Source organism: Zingiber officinale, chromosome 1B (assembly GCF_018446385.1).
Source record: "Zingiber officinale cultivar Zhangliang chromosome 1B, Zo_v1.1, whole genome shotgun sequence".
In the NCBI taxonomy this organism is placed as follows: Eukaryota; Viridiplantae; Streptophyta; class Magnoliopsida; order Zingiberales; family Zingiberaceae; genus Zingiber; species Zingiber officinale.
In genome coordinates, this window is record NC_055986.1 from 168430029 (window position 1) to 168447204 (window position 17176).

At 36.9% G+C, this 17176-nt stretch overlaps 2 protein-coding genes across 2 annotated transcripts; one reads left to right on the forward strand and one right to left on the reverse strand.

Annotated features, from left to right (window-relative positions):
- Positions 1 to 6511: 6511 nt before the first annotated feature.
- On the reverse strand, positions 6512 to 8758 carry LOC122019798. The gene is made up of 4 exons (XM_042577366.1): positions 7670 to 8758; positions 7182 to 7571; positions 6904 to 7100; positions 6512 to 6827 (listed from the first exon to the last, which is right to left on the reverse strand). The coding sequence occupies exons 1-4, from the start codon at positions 8616 to 8618 to the stop codon at positions 6579 to 6581; spliced, it is 1785 nt and encodes a 594-aa protein (XP_042433300.1). The 5' UTR covers positions 8619 to 8758; the 3' UTR covers positions 6512 to 6578.
- Positions 8759 to 11029: 2271 nt separating this feature from the next.
- LOC121990766 (NAP1-related protein 2-like) lies at positions 11030 to 17107 on the forward strand. Its single transcript, XM_042544840.1, has 10 exons — positions 11030 to 11317; positions 14283 to 14405; positions 14488 to 14538; positions 14659 to 14730; positions 14826 to 14939; positions 15023 to 15087; positions 15467 to 15527; positions 15783 to 15839; positions 15954 to 15995; positions 16675 to 17107. The coding sequence occupies exons 1-10, from the start codon at positions 11189 to 11191 to the stop codon at positions 16753 to 16755; spliced, it is 795 nt and encodes a 264-aa protein (XP_042400774.1). The 5' UTR covers positions 11030 to 11188; the 3' UTR covers positions 16756 to 17107.
- The last annotated feature ends 69 nt before the right edge of the window (positions 17108 to 17176 follow it).

Here is a 17176-nt window from a genome sequence, read left to right on the forward strand (position 1 = left end):
GCTAAGCTAGAAGTAAGAGAAAGATTTGAATTTTTTATTACAGGCTATCCCCCCTCCTCCTCTAGCTCTATGAACCACTTATGTTGTACCAATAGAATCAACAAGTTGTGTCTTGTTTTGAACTCTTTCAGCTCACAACATCACCATTTTATCAAAACACATACCCTGATTGTGATTTGGAATCATTTTGTCAGTTTCGAAGCTTGCATTGTTGTAACCCTTTACAATGATCCCCTTATTATCTACTTATATTTAGAAATAATATTTAATTCTTCTCAAGTACTTAAAAATATTTTTGATCATTATCCAGTGACTTTCACCTTGATCTGACTATTTCTAATCGTCATGCTTAATGCATATGAGACATCAGGATGAGCACATAACATGACATACATGATAGATTCAATAGTAGATGCATAATAATCTTATTCATGCGACCGCTCTCCTCTTTAGTAGAGGCACGTTGAGCATTACAAAGGCTCACACCATGTGACATTAACAAGAATTCTTTCTTAAAATTCTGCATGGCAAAATGATTAAGAATTTTGTCAATATACGTATTCTGACTCAGGTCAATCAATCTTTTAGATCTATCTTTATAAATCTTAATGTCTAAAATACAAACAGCTTTACCTAAGTTTTTCATTGAGCAACAATTCCCAAGTCAAGTTTTTATATATTGTAGGACAATGACATCATTTCCAATAAAAAGTATGTCATCCACGTACAAAAGGAGAAAAATAATTGTGCTCCACTAATTCTTTTATAAATACAAGGTTCATCGTCGTTCTTATTGAGACTAAACTCTTTGATTGCATCATCGAATCGACTTCTAGAACCTTGCTTTAATCCTTAAATGGACTTTTACAACTTGCATACATTTCTTGCATTCTTTGGATTAACAAAACTCTAAGATTGTGTCATGTACATATCTTCGAGTAGATTCCCATTAAAGAATGTAATTTTGACATCTATCTATAGGGAGATCTGTGGTCAGCTTGAAGGGGAGTTGGATAAACGGTACTCCCAAATACTCGCTTCCTACACTTGTTAGTTTGCGCAGTGGAAATACAAACTAATGTGAATACAAAGAAAGTTAAAGACAAGAAAGAAATCAAACCAAGCTACACGATCATTTAACGTGGTTCGGAGATTGCTTGCTCCTACTCCATGGCGTGTCCTTGAGATGGACGATCCCTATCCATCGGTGGATTAGCCCTCGGCAAACTCCGGCTATCTCAAGTCGCTCCTTGTGGGTGGAGAAACCTCACCACAACACCAACCAAGACTCTTGAGACTAGTATACTACTATTTAGGATTTACCACCACTAATTTCGTCAACTCTAACCAAGCTCCCAAGCCTTGGTTATATAGGTCACGGGTTGAAAAACCCCGCCTACCAGTCGACTGCTAAAATCATCAGTCGACTGTCCTTTGTGGAAATTCGATCGTTACATCCGCTCGATACCAGTCGACTGCTAAAACTAGCAGTCGACTGCTCCACACTGGTCAAACGAACAGAAGCATTCTGTTCGCTCCCAATCAACTGCCCCAGTCGACTACATCAGTCGACTGGTGAAACTAACAGTCGACTGCTACAGTAACTGCTATAGTAAACCCTAAAACTATGATTTTACCCTGAGTACAATCTCTCATGTACTCATACCCTCACGATTCACTTGACCCTTCATTGTAGCCTTCAAACCTACTTCCTTTGGCTCTCTTCCCTCGGATGCATCCAAGCTCGCGGCTCGTCCCCAATGTCATTCTTCGTGTATGCCTCGAAGTCGCTTCCCTCGACCCTCACCCTTGCTGCCTTATCCACGGTCCCTCGGATGCTCCATCCTTCACCGGACCTGAAGTCATCAAGCTGAGTCATATGTGTATCCTGCAAACCTGCACACTCATATACATATATCAAATACAAGGGTGAACCTAACTTAAACCCTTTGCCCAAACACCAAAATATATTGTTGCACGGACCATTGGGATTGCTCCAACACTATCTACCAGATCTCATAATCACAATAAGCTACAATAACAAGCAAGATTTGAATGAATTTAAACATTGCAACGGGTGAAAAAGTTCGTCATAGTTTATATCATAAAATTGCTTGAACCACTTTAGTTACCAGTCACCCTTTAGTTCATCATAGTTTATATCATAAAGATTTGAATGGAATGCACATTATGATCAATGTCATTTTTCTTTTTGAAAATTCATTTGCATCCAATGAGATTTACTCCTTTAGATGGATCAACCAATATTCATACTTGGTTGATATATGTGGATTTCATTTCAGATATTATGTCCTCTAGTCATTTCTCAAAATCTGAGCTCATTATAGCTTTCTAATAGGATGTAGACTTGTTTAGATCAACAAGCATTACATTATCATGGTCAGACAAGAGAAGTGAATATTTCTCAAGTTAACGTCGTATTCTATCAGATCTACATAGAGCTTGTTATACTTGAACATGTTATTGTTCCATAATTTCTTTTAGTATAACAAGTTCATGATCTACAACAACTTGTGGTGCATGTTTGGGTTTTATTAAAGTATCATTGCTAATTTGTGTATCTCAAATTTCTTCATGATTTACTTTTCTCTCACTAGGCGCTCTAGAAATAAATTCTTTTTCTAGAAAAATATCATTTTTAGGAATAAACACTTTGTCTTGTGTGGGATTATAAATGTAAGAGCATCCATATCAGATACTCTAAATATATATTTTACCTTAAATTTTACATTTTACCTAAAAAAATTCTTTATATCAGATACCCTACTAGTTCCCTAAATTTAGATTCTATGAATAGTAACTCCCTAAATTTAGGAAATGAAAATGCTACCCTAAACATTAAAATATTATTCTCATCGTTTCTTTTTCTCTCTCTCAAAGGTTTGTCGTTTCTCTCAACGCCAACGTCGATTTCTTCTTCTCGCTCAGGTTTGCCATTTCTTCTTTTTTGCTCAAAGGTTTGCCATTTCTTCTTCTTTGCTCAAAGGTTTGTCGTTTCTTCTTCTCTCAACACCTATTTCTTCTTCTCACTCAAGTTTGTCATTTCTTCTTCTCTGCTCAAAGATTTGTCGTTTCTTCTTCTCTCAACGTCTGTTTCTTTTTCTCTCAATCCTCGTTTTTTAAAACCTCTCACACTTTATTTCTCTGGATTTTATAGATCGACAGCCATCCGTGAAAGCGCATTCTGAGTTTTTATTTTCTCTCCCTAGGGTTTTTGGGGTATTTATCAACAGATTTCACATTTTGAGTTTGGGATCACTAGATCATTGATTGGGAACTTGTAAGTTTTCTCACGATCTTATTTTCTTTGTATTTATCTTGTAATTTTATTTTTGGTTGCTTCGTTGTTGTTTTTGTATGAAAGTGCAGATTTTACGAAGGATTTTATTTTTTTTATTTTTGTATAGTTTATTGACGCAAGAGGTTCTTTCGCTATTTTCAGTTTTTTTTTCATACTGCATTTCTACATGTTCATTTGCGCATCTGCATTTCTACATGTTCGTTTGAGTTTAGTGATTTTAACTTTTTTTTTATCTGCTTGTTCCCATGTTTATATGTATAATTTTGTAATGGAGACTTGACTTAACTAAAAATCATGGGAATCAAGCAAAGAGTTAATTGTGTGTAAGATCTAGTATGCTGCTCATGGTACAGATTCTTTGAAATAATGGTATTTTCATCAGTAATGTCTTATGCAATGAGTGTAAGGAGCTAAATGATTTTGCTGCATGAAAAGTTTAACTTAAGAAGGGAATCAAGATCACCATCTACTATAAAAATTTTTGGATAACATATATCTCACTATTTCTCTGACTGGTATCTATACATGTTGATTATATGACAAATTGTTTAATTTTTTAGCACTATGGATCCTCAAAGTGGTGATGGAATCTTCACTCAACTTTTACAAGATAGAGATCCAAACCTTCTGAATGATTTCGTGACGGCTATTCCGACTCCTCAAACTACCATCGAAGGCATTAGTAAAAAAAAACTCAACGAGGTGTGAATTTCACTCATGAAGAAGACAAAATATTAGTTAGTGGTTGGCTTAGTACGAGCTTAGATGCAATTGTTGGGAACGATCAAAAATCCATTACATTTTGGAGTAGGGTACATCAATACTATCATGAATGCAAGAAGCCTAATTTTCAAGAACGAACCGTTCACTCACTAACAAATCGTTGGAGCACTATTCAACGTTCAGTCAATAAGTTTTGTGTTGTTTGGCGCAAGTTGAAAACTTGCATCAAAGTGGTCATAGTGAGAATGATAAGGTACACATTTTTTGGGTTCAGGATTGTTTTGTTGATATGCAAACACTTTTTAGATTTTTTCAAATTATTTTCTTTGATATGCAAACACTTTTGGTCATGATAAATTTGTACTCTTTACAGATTAAGTTGGCCAAAGCTGACTACAAAGAGAATGAAAACAATGAATTCACATTTGAGCATTGTTGGGAAATATTAAGATATCAACCAAAATGGATATTGCAGAAAGAAGAAGTCAAGTGAAAGAAAAGAAAAGTCACTTATGCTTCTCCTTCTACCCTAGACACTATAAATTTGGGAGATGAAGACTTGTCTTCAATGTCCTCTCATTGGGAGAGACCACAAGGCAAGAAGGCTCAAAAAGATCAAGAGAAGAAAAAAAATCACAAATGAAAAAATCGAAACAACTTGAAGCAGTGGTTGAGCGAATAGCCAATGTCAGAAGCAACTCCACGATGAAAAGATGGCCAAAATAGATATGTTGATAGAAATTGAAAAGGAGAAGATTAAGCTGAAAACAGAAATTGAAAAAGAAAAGGTGAAGCAGAAAGACCGTTTGATCACGATGGCTGAGGAAGGAAAAAATGAAAAGATTATGTTGATGGATATTAGTGGGTATGTCAAATTACATTCGAGAGGAGTTAGATAAAAAGAGAATTTTACAACAGATGATGTGAGGATAAAAGGAACGACACATAGGGCGTTAAAGGCTCATAGCCATGCATCATGTCATACATCACATGTATTAATTTTATAACATCATTTTTATTATGATTTCAATTAATGATTTATGTGCCGAAACTATATGGGGTCCTAGGGGTAGTGTCCCTAACGAGGTCCAAGGGACAACACACCAAGCGACGGTCTCACTAGTTAGTTAGCGGGCAGTGGTCAAGGGGGCAACGGTCCTTGCGAGGGAAAAGTAAACGATTTTCCTTAACTTATTAAATGTGTTATTGTCATATTCCCCTTTGATATTAATAATTGAATTTCATAAATTGTTCATAACAAATTGATCCATTATTATAAACAAATCACAATTTAGATTAGTAATAAAATGATTAATATCCCACAATCCGTTCATAATAAATTATTGCAAAGATATCAATCGTCATAAAACCATAATTGTTTGATTAGTTGAATGAAATAGTATTATAACATTCATATTATCAAATTAACATGAAGTTACAATCACTCATATCAAATTAATCAAAATACTCATCAAAACGACCCATAAAATCAAAACGCCCACAAATCATTCATATAATAATAATAAACATGCTTGTTTATATCATATATAAAAGGAAACAATAAACGATGTAATCGAATTCACAAGTGGCTCTGATACCACTGTTGGGTTCCTTGCGAATTAAATAAAAAAACATAACAGAATAGGGAACCCACTAGAGATATATGCGAATTCAAGTTACATCGTTGGTTTGGAATTAATGTTACCTCTTGATATGTAAAACTATTTTGCGTATCTGGAGAGTCTGGTCGTTCTCAACTCGATTAGTACGTTTGTGTCTCTAGCGATATCTACATAAGCATAGTCATCGCCCGTCTCATGAGCTCAATTAGAGAATCACGATATATATCGTTGTTGCCACAATGATATATATACGCATGATATTTAGAATTGTGCCAACAACGATATATATCATGCATATATATACAAGTTTAGACAAAACCTTAAAAGTTAAGGTTTAACAACGATATATATCATGCATATATATACAAATTTAGACAAAACCTTAACTTTTAAGATTATCTTATCATATAACATGTTTGCTATCATCAAATCTTATCTAATAAGACTATAAAAATATGATCGAGTTTTATCTAATAAGACTCAAATAAAACGTGATAAGCATTATCTAATAAAACTTTATCTAATACCGTGATCAAACTTTATCTACTAAGATATTATTTAATAGCGTGAGTTTAATTTGGATTTATTTGAGAAATTCAAATAAATATTAGATTAACTACTAATTCAATAAATTTAAGGTTTAATTAGACTAATCCAGTCATCTCAATTAGATTGACGTTGGTTATTCTCACAATTTTTTTCATGGCGTTGAGGTTATTCTGTTTTGAAGCATGATTATTGTTTGTCACTAAATGCTGTCCAGTCCATTTGAAGTTTGCATCCCACCTAACTTTGTGTGCATATAATAAGACGCCTCGCAACATAATTCCTTTCTTTATGCACCTCCTCCAATAATGAATGACAATAATAATGGAACCTGAAGAACGCCAACCTTTAGAGAAGAATTACTCTCAACATGGAAACAGCAAGAAAGATGGATCCCTAATGATTCTCCTTTCTACAAACTTGATTTTGCTCAATTTCTTGTGACACCAAAGCAGCTGCTCAGTTGTGATCCTTGGCATCCTCAGAACCCTTGCAACCAGCTTCAAGTCCACTTGAGAGAACAAAACAGCTTGATTCAGTTTGTCCTCTTTAGGTTTTCTGAACTTCACCAGGCAGTTGCATGTCCTTGTAATGTCCTTAAGCTTCTTCTCCTTCTGAACAGAACGATAAAGATGCTTTAAATCAGTATCAATATATATATTGTTTTCTTTCTAAAAAATTATGAATTACCTTGTTAAACTCGAATTGGATGTCTTCCAACAGGCCGGCATCTGAAGGATCTTGCAGTGCAACATGAGTGCCCATGAGCACTTTGAGTATCCCAACAGTTTGATCCTTGTCGGCTTTGATGAACTCCCAGAAAATTGTGATGGACTGCTTCATGATTTCTTCCATCATTTCACCATTTATGCCATTCAAGCAATCCTCTGGAACAATTAAATCAAAGGTTTAGATCCTCTAAGAACATGTCTGAAGATCAACAGTTTTGGAGATGCTTGCATTATTACCTTTAAGAACAGGTACTTGGAGAAGATTGCGAAGAACACAGCGGCTTTTGATGTAATATGGCAGTCTTGGCCCTTCAAACACTTCATTCTCGATGAATCTCTGAATGTTCACTTGGAACTGCTGGAATTCTCCGGCCACCTGGTGGTAAAACCGGTGCCCCGACTGATTGAAAAGCTGAGGCATTGCTTTCTCATACTGCCATCTCAGGAACTCCCAGGAGAGGCATGCTTGTCCAACATAAACCACTTCTAGATCACCTTGTATCTCACTGATCATCTTCTGCGATGGGTCGACATTGGATTTACGATTAACCGACGAAAAGCTTTTTGCTAGTCCTTGTGCCTTCCTTGATCCGACCGACCGAAGAGGATCCTTCAGCTGGAGAATGCCTGTGAGTTGAGCAAGAAATCTAGTTGCAAACTAGATTGAACTATGAAGAGATAATTAAAGAGAATGCATGACATTTGGATTTGAACAACTAACCAACCTATTGCATACATCTTTTGGTAGATCAAGATGTCAAACTTCCTCATCCTTTCTCGGTAGCTCCAGTGTGACCTCTCCATCTCGTTCATTGGGTCCTCATGGAGAAAGCTCTCGTCCAAAATCAGTGGCTTCAGGTCCTCCAATCTCCTGGAGCTCTCTGACTCCTCGAAAATGGTCGGGAGCCCGATGTCCTCGAGCTTTCGAAGCTCCATCCTGAGTTGCTCGATGAGCTCCTGGTGCTCCCATAGTGCCTCCAACTCATCGTAGTCCTCTCCAGCAGAGCTCTTCATCTCTGTCTTCTGAGTATGGTGTTGCTGCTCCCTAAGATCACTGTCCAATTTTTCAGAATTGGGGATCGATATCGAACCGGTCTCAGTTCTTGAATTTAAAGAACATGAGACAGTGCCAGTAGAAGTGTTTGTGGCATGTCCTACCTCTTTTCTGTCAGAATATTCATCATCCATGAGCAAGACTTCATCATCTTCACCGCAAATTTTTAATTGCACTTCTTCAGACGCAGTAACTTCACTTGATTCCACTTCTCCTTCCCACGGATCCAGTTGTGGTCCAAGACTGCATGGATCAGTAAATTCTTCGATTTCAATATCCTTTTCAGATAAATACCCATTTAGTTCTTCCACAACCTCATCGAACAAACCAGTTTCAGAATTCAAGCTGTTTTTGTTCAAACTGCTAAAACCCTTCTCGCGATCGCAAATCCTTGTTTCAGAGGATGATTGTTCTTCTTCTTCATTGACTGGCGACTGATTAGATATCTGATACTGAAATTTAAAAACGAGACGCGGTTCTTCTTCCTCTGGTGATGAATCGAGGTTGATGAACTCGAGCAATGCATCGTCCGTAGCGGTGTCTTTAACCCTGTCATTAAAGGGATCAATTGTAGGATCGATTATGTAGCTGCAAATGAAAAAGTTATTACCTGAAAGCATGCCTGGCCACCAAATTGTGCAGAAGAACAAGGAAATTGGTGAACAATAACCAGAAGGAGACAAAATGCAGAGCCATCCTCCACAAAGATAGCAACAAGAACACGGACAAGAACAAGGATGAGAATAGCAGCATGCCTTTCAATCCACCAACAACTTTATTATCTCCACCACCTCAAGCAATCCCTCGGGTGTTCTGCTGTAGGAGAAAAAGACCCTTCACCAGTAATTAACACTGTTGTTTAGGGATGGTTTCCTGAATTGGAATTGATTTGGAAGTTAGGACGGTTTAAGAAAGAAATCTGAGGATGAATTTGAAGGTAATTGGATTTTGGATGCCATTATAATTTGGGAAGGGGATAATTTGAATAAATTGCCACAAGGAAAGGGATAAATGTGCAAGATTTGAATCAGATGCTCTCTTAAAAGAATTTAAATTTTGTTGCCATTATTAAAATTAAGGAAATTAGCTACAAGATTTTTTTTTTAAAAAAAAATAGTAAGTTTTAATACATACGGTTTATCTAAATTATAATAAGGAATTCTAAATGATTTTTTTTTTTTAAATAAATATGATATTTGTTATTGAATTCGTTAATTATAATAACATGATTTACTTCTTCATGTGGTCTTAGATGGTCAGACCTTATTTTTTAAATACAAAATTAAAATAATAAAAAGATAAATAAAACAAATATTCAAAATTGACTTTTTAAAAGAAATTTAAACCTATACAAAGTGAATAATAGTGATGCGGTGATAAAAAGGAGCCCCAGTATACTGTCACGGTGGAGGTCAACGAAGGTCAGAGTTAAGGCGGTCAATTCCCCACTATAGCTCGCCGATTGAGCAAGTGGTCCCAACAACCGAGATATGAAAGAGGCTTGGCCCGACGACATCACTGGCTTAGCTACTAGCTGAAGCATCCGACGCTCAACATAGGAATGAACGCCAAATGTCCACAGTGGAGGTCAACGAAGGTCAGAATCAAGGCGGTCAATGCCCCACTATAGCTCGTCGATCGAGCAAGTGGTCCCAACAATCGAGATATGAAGAGGCTTGGCCCATCGACATCACTTGCTTAGCTACTAGCTGAAGCACTTGACGCTCAACATAGAAATGAACGTCAAGTGTCTGCAGAAGCAGGCCGAGCGACTATCTCGCTCAGCCTTACATCAATATTTAGAACAACGGAGTGGAGATATGGCCGAGCAGCCATATAACGCCACTACAGACGAGCGACTATCCCGCTCGGGCAAGTACTGGATTCATCATCCAGACGATTCTCAGGTCGAGCGGCTATCTCGCTCAACCCAGCAACGAGCGACACTACAAAGGACTCTTAGTCGAGTGGCCGTTCCGCTCGGCCAAGCCACAGGTACGGTAGAATATCCTTTGATATCCTTTTAGGAGTTAGTGCCGCCAACGAACGATATGGTAAGACAGAGAATCGTACGGCGGAAGCTTTCACTGTCACTTCAAGATATGCTCGGCCCATTCAGGTACTGTGTCAGGAGCACTTTCCTGACATGTCTCTTCTCGAAAAACTTGGATGACGTGCTCGCTTAAGAAGCATGCACACACACTACAAGAGCCCTATATAAAAAGGGGTCTAGGCATCGGCGAAGATATGCTTTTCTCGCGATCTCTATTGTTGCGCTACAATTTTCGTTACTTCTTGCTTCACCGGAGGCTGACTTGAACGTCGGAGGGTCATCGTCAGAGATCCCTTCCCTGGCTCGGCACTGACGCTACTTGTGTTGCAGGCAAACGCGAAATTCATCGGAGGTCAGCAAGAGCGTCACGCCCCCAGCATCCACTTTCCCGACTTTCAGGCAGGATGAAATACTATAATAAATGCTTATTTTATTTTTATAAAATATAAAATACAATTTTTTTAATTACCAAATCTTTATGCTATTGAATAAAAAAATTAGAGAAAAAATATATATTAAAAATTTTAAAAACATTAATTCAATAAAATTTATGATATTAAGATTTTTTTAATAATTTGGATGATATTAATTTTAGAGATAGATGATCTCTTTCTAATTTATTAAAATACAATTTAGTGTGGACTTGCATTATGATGTCATAATTCTATTATTGGAGTTTTCATAATTTATCAAAGAATTAAAGAGTATAATGTTAAAAATTAAACAAAGAATTACGTCGTCAATGGGCAAGACTTATTATTCATCCAACGGTCCAGATCGCCGCCCCTTTTCTCGGCCCTGTAGGGTTAGGGTTTTAAATATCTCCCGCTGCCTGTCCGCCATTGCGAGAACCACTCACTTTCTTGAGAATGATCGTTACCGTTAAACATAAATGACCTGCATTAGTCAACGATCGAGATGTACTTTAAGGACTAGGTATCGTCACCCGAGGTGGTGATGGGAAACCCGAGCAGGTTGCCACTTGGTGTATATAAATAGAAAGCGAGGCAGGGTGGCAGGCGGAGATCGCTTTCGCAGTCTCGCTTCCGGTGGCATTGCAAGTTCGCTCCACTGTGTTCGTGAAGTAGCGGCGGCCTCATTAGGGTTAGGTTTCGGGGTTGCAGCGGAGCGTTTGCGATGGCGGCCGACAAGAGCAAGAAGGTGAAAATCGCCGAGCCAGGAGTCGAGGGGGAGCCCGAGCCTATCGATGGGGAGCTGGTACTCAACATCGAGAAGCTCCAGGAGATACAAGAAGAGCTGGAGAAGGTAACATTTTAGGAAAAAACATTTCTTTTTTAGTTTCTTCACTATCTGTTTCCTTCAGCTGCCCTGTTTTCTAGATTTTGTATTTTTTTTTATATAAAAAAATGTTTTCCTCTTTTCCTCCTAATCTTGGCGGCCTGCATCGACGTTTCTATCAATCTTAACATAAGATAATATTTTCTCTATGATTTAGTATCTTAACAAATTGGTTCCAACTTGCTTGTATATATTTGGTTGATTGCTCATATGCTCTTTTGGATAAATCACTCGGTTTATCCTCTTTTAATTTGTAAATAGGCAATTAATTAAACATGTATCTCTTATTACTTCCTTTATCACTTCTCAATGTGTGTTGTCTTGTGATTTTAGATAGAGCAATGTCTACTGTCTATTGTGCAGGACCAATGGCACGTGAGAGCGGATGAATTACATGTATTTAAAACTTATCTTTTTAGGTTTTTAAAACAAAGTGCGTAGAGGAAGAAAATAAAACATGAGAAAAGGCCAAGACATGATCGGTTACTAAGTTCGGAGCTTTCGGCGACTCCTACTCCAAGACCCAGACCTCTCGGATCTATCGATGGATAATCCACTAAATTCTCTTCCGGAACCGTTCGAAGAGCAATCCAAATACAAATGATTGAAAGAAGTGTAACAATCTTACACTTCCTCTATTCAATAATAAACAATAGATAATTGCAACTTAAATTAAAATATACCAACTCATAGTAAATGGAAGTTGAGGTTTAGAGTCGGTGTCGTAGCATCGTAGAAGAGCGACAACACGGTTGGAATAACAAATGGATCGTTTGAGCTCGTACAGTAGATTATCTATGAAGTGTTGGTTGAACAGCCTTTGAGAGTGTTAAAGGCGTCTCCAACCTCATCTGAGGCGCCTCTAATCGCAAATTTAATCTCGTAAACTTCGGCATCTATTTGCTCCACAGGCTGCGGTCTCTATTCGAGCGACATTGCCTCCAAGCATTCCAAGGTGCCTCCAAGCGCTTATCCGAGGCGCCTCTGGCACACTCCAAGGCGCCTCCCCTAGCACAAATTTTATCTCCTTGAAGGCGCCTTCGATGGGTCCAGGACGCCTTTAAGCACTGCTCCGAGGCACCTCCTTGAAGCTCCGAAGCACCTCCTTGAAGCTCCGAGGCACTTCAGACACTGTTCATCCGAGACTATTTTGACACTTAATCCTGCAAAGAAGAGTTAATTTACAAAACAAAATATATCCTGCAAAATAGAGTTAGTATAGTTAAAATAAAATGATTATTAATTAGATTCTGTCTTCCCAAGATTAGGATCTAGTCATTGTCTTAGACTTTCAAAATGGATTTAAGCGCCTACAACCCCACTGGGACTCGCCCTATTGGATCACTCTTCTCTAGTGACTTATTTCACTTACCATTTGCAGTCTCTTGACTTGCTTCTTGACTCATCGGGTCTTCCAGCCAGTTGTCAAGTTCGCAAACCCAACTAAACTTCAGCCAACTGTCAGGTCTCGTAGACTCAGCTGGACTTCCTACTAGATATTAGGTCATATCTTGATCTATCTGGATTTCGTGTCAGTTATTAGGTCCTCAAATCTAACTGAGCTTTAGTCCGGTGTCAGGTCCTCTAGATTCGTCAATTTCTGCGCACTCGGTAAAGAAGTTAGATAAACATTATAGTTAACTTTAATTCATGTACCATTCATTAAAACCTGAGTTTCACCATCGGTGCTAACTGCACTAATATATTGTCCATTTTCGGAGCAGAATTTCTTGCTAGGAATTGTATTTCTATTGCTTCTACATAGAGTTTGAAATATCGTTCTTCGTTTCTCCACTTGACTACATGGTAGTGGTCACGGTTGTCTATTGTCCATTTTCGGAGCAAAATTTCTTGCTAGGGAATGTATTTCTATTGCTTCTATATAGAGTTTGAAATATCTTTCTTCGTTTCTCCACTTGACTACATGGTAGTGGTCACGGTTGTCTATTGTCCATTTTTGGAGCAAAATTTCTTGCTAGGGAATGTATTTCTATTGCTTCTACATAGAGTTTGAAATATCTTTCTTTGTTTCTCCACTTGGCTACATGGTAGTGGTCACACGTGCATCAATTATTATAGTTTGCAAATCAAATGGTTAATGATATTGTCACTTTTCAATTTAAAATCGTTTGAAAATTAATGCCCATCTATCGTTCCTCAAGCTTCATATTGACGCTCAACACGCTGGATATCGACATTTATGTGACTTCTTTAATCAAAATTGAACATATATTTTCCGTCTATGTGATTTTCACTTTGCAAATTGACATTTTGATGCTAGATGATTAGCCTATAATTAATTCAACGCCTGTTAATGGATCAATCAATTGAATTTTTAAATAAACACGAATCTAATACCATGTGTTTCTAGAAGATATAAAGAAACTAGAGATAGTCACAAAAATTAAACCATGAATGAATTAGTGAAAGATACTTACATGAGGATACTTAATGCTCATATGTTTATGCTACAGTCTACACATACTAAATTTCCTTTGAACAGTGCTAAACACAATATCAAGAAGAGGTTTGGTGAATGTTACTCTAAGCTTGGATTTTGATTAAAGATCGTCTAGTGCAATAGTTCTTCGAGTTAGATGATTAGATGAAATGATGCTTAACTTCTATATGCTTAGTCCTGAAATGATGCACTGGATCATGTTAGGTCTATTGTTCGAGAAACTAATTTTAAGAAGAACTGCATAGCCAACAGTCTTCTTCTAGCTTTTTCTTCGTGTGATGGTAGGGTAGGTGTTGCAAACATTCTGGGAAATTGAACTATGTTGTATGATGATATGTGCACTATGATTAACATAGCATGCAAAAATGATATGACAGCTGAGAGTTTCTTCGCTGCTGTTTTCTTATCAAGTGGTTCAAGTTTCTTTTGCTTTGATTATTATGCTTTGGTGTGTTTCTGACCATATGCTAGATCAACGAGGAAGCAAGTGATAAAGTTTTTGAGGTGGAACGAAAATACAATGAGGTTCGCAGACCCGTGTATGTCAAACGGGCAGAAATTATCAAAAATATCCCAGACTTTTGGTTAACTGCGGTATTTAACTTTAGCATTGTTATTTGAACCAGAATGCCTTTTCTAGAAATGTTCTGTATTCATATCTTTTACTCCTGTACAGTTCTTGAGCCATCCAGCCCTTGGTGATCTTCTCGCTGAGAAGGATCATGAGGTAAATAAGATGTGATGAAGGAAAACATAGCCAACTCAGATAATTTGTTCGAAGTCACACCCTGAGACTACTCAATATATATTTATTTTATCTAATATAAATTGGCATTCTTTGAATCAGGTTTTCAAGTTCATGCAATCAATAGATGTTGAAGATTTTAAGGATGTGAAGACAGGCTACTCTATTACATTTGTGAGTTATTATGCATCAGTGTCTGAATCTGGGTGTACATGCCCAAAACCTTGTCTTTAATCCTCATTAATTGTATTTGTTTATATTGAGCATAGAACTTCTCTGAGAATCCATATTTTGAGGATAGAAAATTAACAAAGACATATGCATTCGCTGATGAAGGAACTACTAATGTATCTGGTACTAAAATTAGGTGGAAGGAAGGCATGGTATGGCAGCAAACATTTAATATTTCCTCGCTGATCCTTTGACTTGGGTTGTTGGTGTGATTTTTCTCTTCTGTTTTTTATAGGATCTTCTTGCGAATGGTAATGTTCAAGAGAAGAAAGGAAGTAAACGCTCCTTTATCGAGGAAAGGTAAATGTTCTTTCTTGCTTTGTTCTTGTACTTCAAAATTTTTTACACCATTATGTATTAGTTCATTATCATTAACTGTTGCCAAGCCATGTGTTTACCAACTCGTTGAGGTCAGCTACCTTGATTGAACTTTGTGCAATGCACCATTATCTGTTAATTAATTGCTGGTAACTTTTTTTAGTACTTATTGTTCATCTTTATTGTTTTTGTTGACTCTGTATGGCTCTAATGTTTATTTGGCTAGATGCAATTAGTTCTCTTCACTAAGGACTTAGGTTGCATTGATGAGTTGGCATCATCAACTAGCTTGATCATTTAGTGAATCTTCACTATTTTATGCAGATGTATATCTGTATCCTAATCCATTCTTTGTGAACAGTTTTTTCAGTTGGTTTAATGAAAATTTGCATAAGAACCTCTCAGAAGGAGTGATAGATGAGGTAATGTTTCTTGAATTTCCTTCCAGACCTTTTTTTTGTCTTAAACTGAATTGGGCACTAGAACAACAAATTCTTGGTCATAACCATTTGGGATGATTAAAAAAAGGCATGATTCATGTTGCTTTTCGTGGGCATCTGTAAAATACAGTTGAACTAAATTGTTACAACCACAAGATCATAATTACTTCTGGACTCTTTAGAATGTAGAATCTCTTCATTTACAGTAAGTACCTTCTCTTACAAGCACATGTGCAGGTGGCTGCGATAATCAAGGAAGACTTGTGGCCCAATCCTTTAAAATACTTCAACAATGTATGTTGTTTAAGTAGCTAGCTTGTCTTTCCTATTCCTCTCTCTCTCTCTTTCTCTCACATTCATTTATCTTCCACTGAGCATCATATTCAAAATCATTATTTGATGGCACAGGAAATCGATGAAGATGATTTTGATGGTGAGGATGATGAAGAGGTATGCCACTTCCTGACATTTTACAGAGTTTTGCATACCGCTGTTATCTCAGTGAATGCAGATTCCATTTTTTCTTTGATCTTTGTCTCACCTGGTTCCATTTGTTAGCTTAACACGTTTAAGTTACAATAAGCCAAAAATGGCAAATGCTAGTTTTTCTATGTTCATTATAAATAAATACTTTGCTAACCTTGAAGTATTTTTATTTGATCTATTAATCATCTGAGAATGAGAACATACTTAATAGTCTGCTCCCGTTTTTTTTTCACATACTCAAAAAAAAATAAAAAATTCCAACATGTATTGGAAAATTTGTCAAGGATCAAATCATCCATAACCAAAAAATACACATCCATCAAAGAAAGCCAATCCACCTTAGTTAAACTGTATTAATATTAGCCAAATCGAGTTTTAAAAGTATGCTATTTGCAGCCTTGTTCAGAGTCTTTCCTTGTGATTTCAGTTGAAATGAGCAACTGGGGGACTATATATTTTATTTTTCCTGAATGTAATACAAGACTCATATCTCTCATAATAAAATGTTGAAACTATGCGTTTGCAGACGATAGTCATTTTATGGCGAAAACTTTATGATGCCATTGTTTGCACAAAACCACTTCTTTTTGAGTAATCTGGCAGATGATTGTCCATGACTAATTATTCTTTTTCTCAATACTAGGAAACTGATGGGGATGATGGGGAGGAAGATGATGGTGAGCAGGATGATGATGATGACGAAGAAGAAGAGGATGAAGATTGAGATCGAAACTGTCTACCATTTTGCAATAAGCACAAGCAAGACAAAGCTTATTTGTAGTCAGTCAACGATGAGATGGAGATGGAAATGTTGTGTTGTTTCGGAAATGCGAGAAGCTTAGATGTGTTAGATTCCTACAAGCTTCATACACTGATAGCTAGCTTAGTAGCATCATGACTGTCTGGGATTCAACTTTTATGACGACATTTCGCCCTTTCAGTTATATATAGATTTATTTGATTATAAACTTGTTAGCACTTTTTAGTAGTGAACTGAAAATGGATGTCTTTTTCTGCTATTTACACTTATGTTCTACGTCAAGCAAGAATCTAAAGTCTAGCATTTGGTGAGCTAATTTATCTTTAATTTTCCCACACAATTTGAATTTGATAGTTCAACTTGTTATTTGGCAATGTTAATTTAG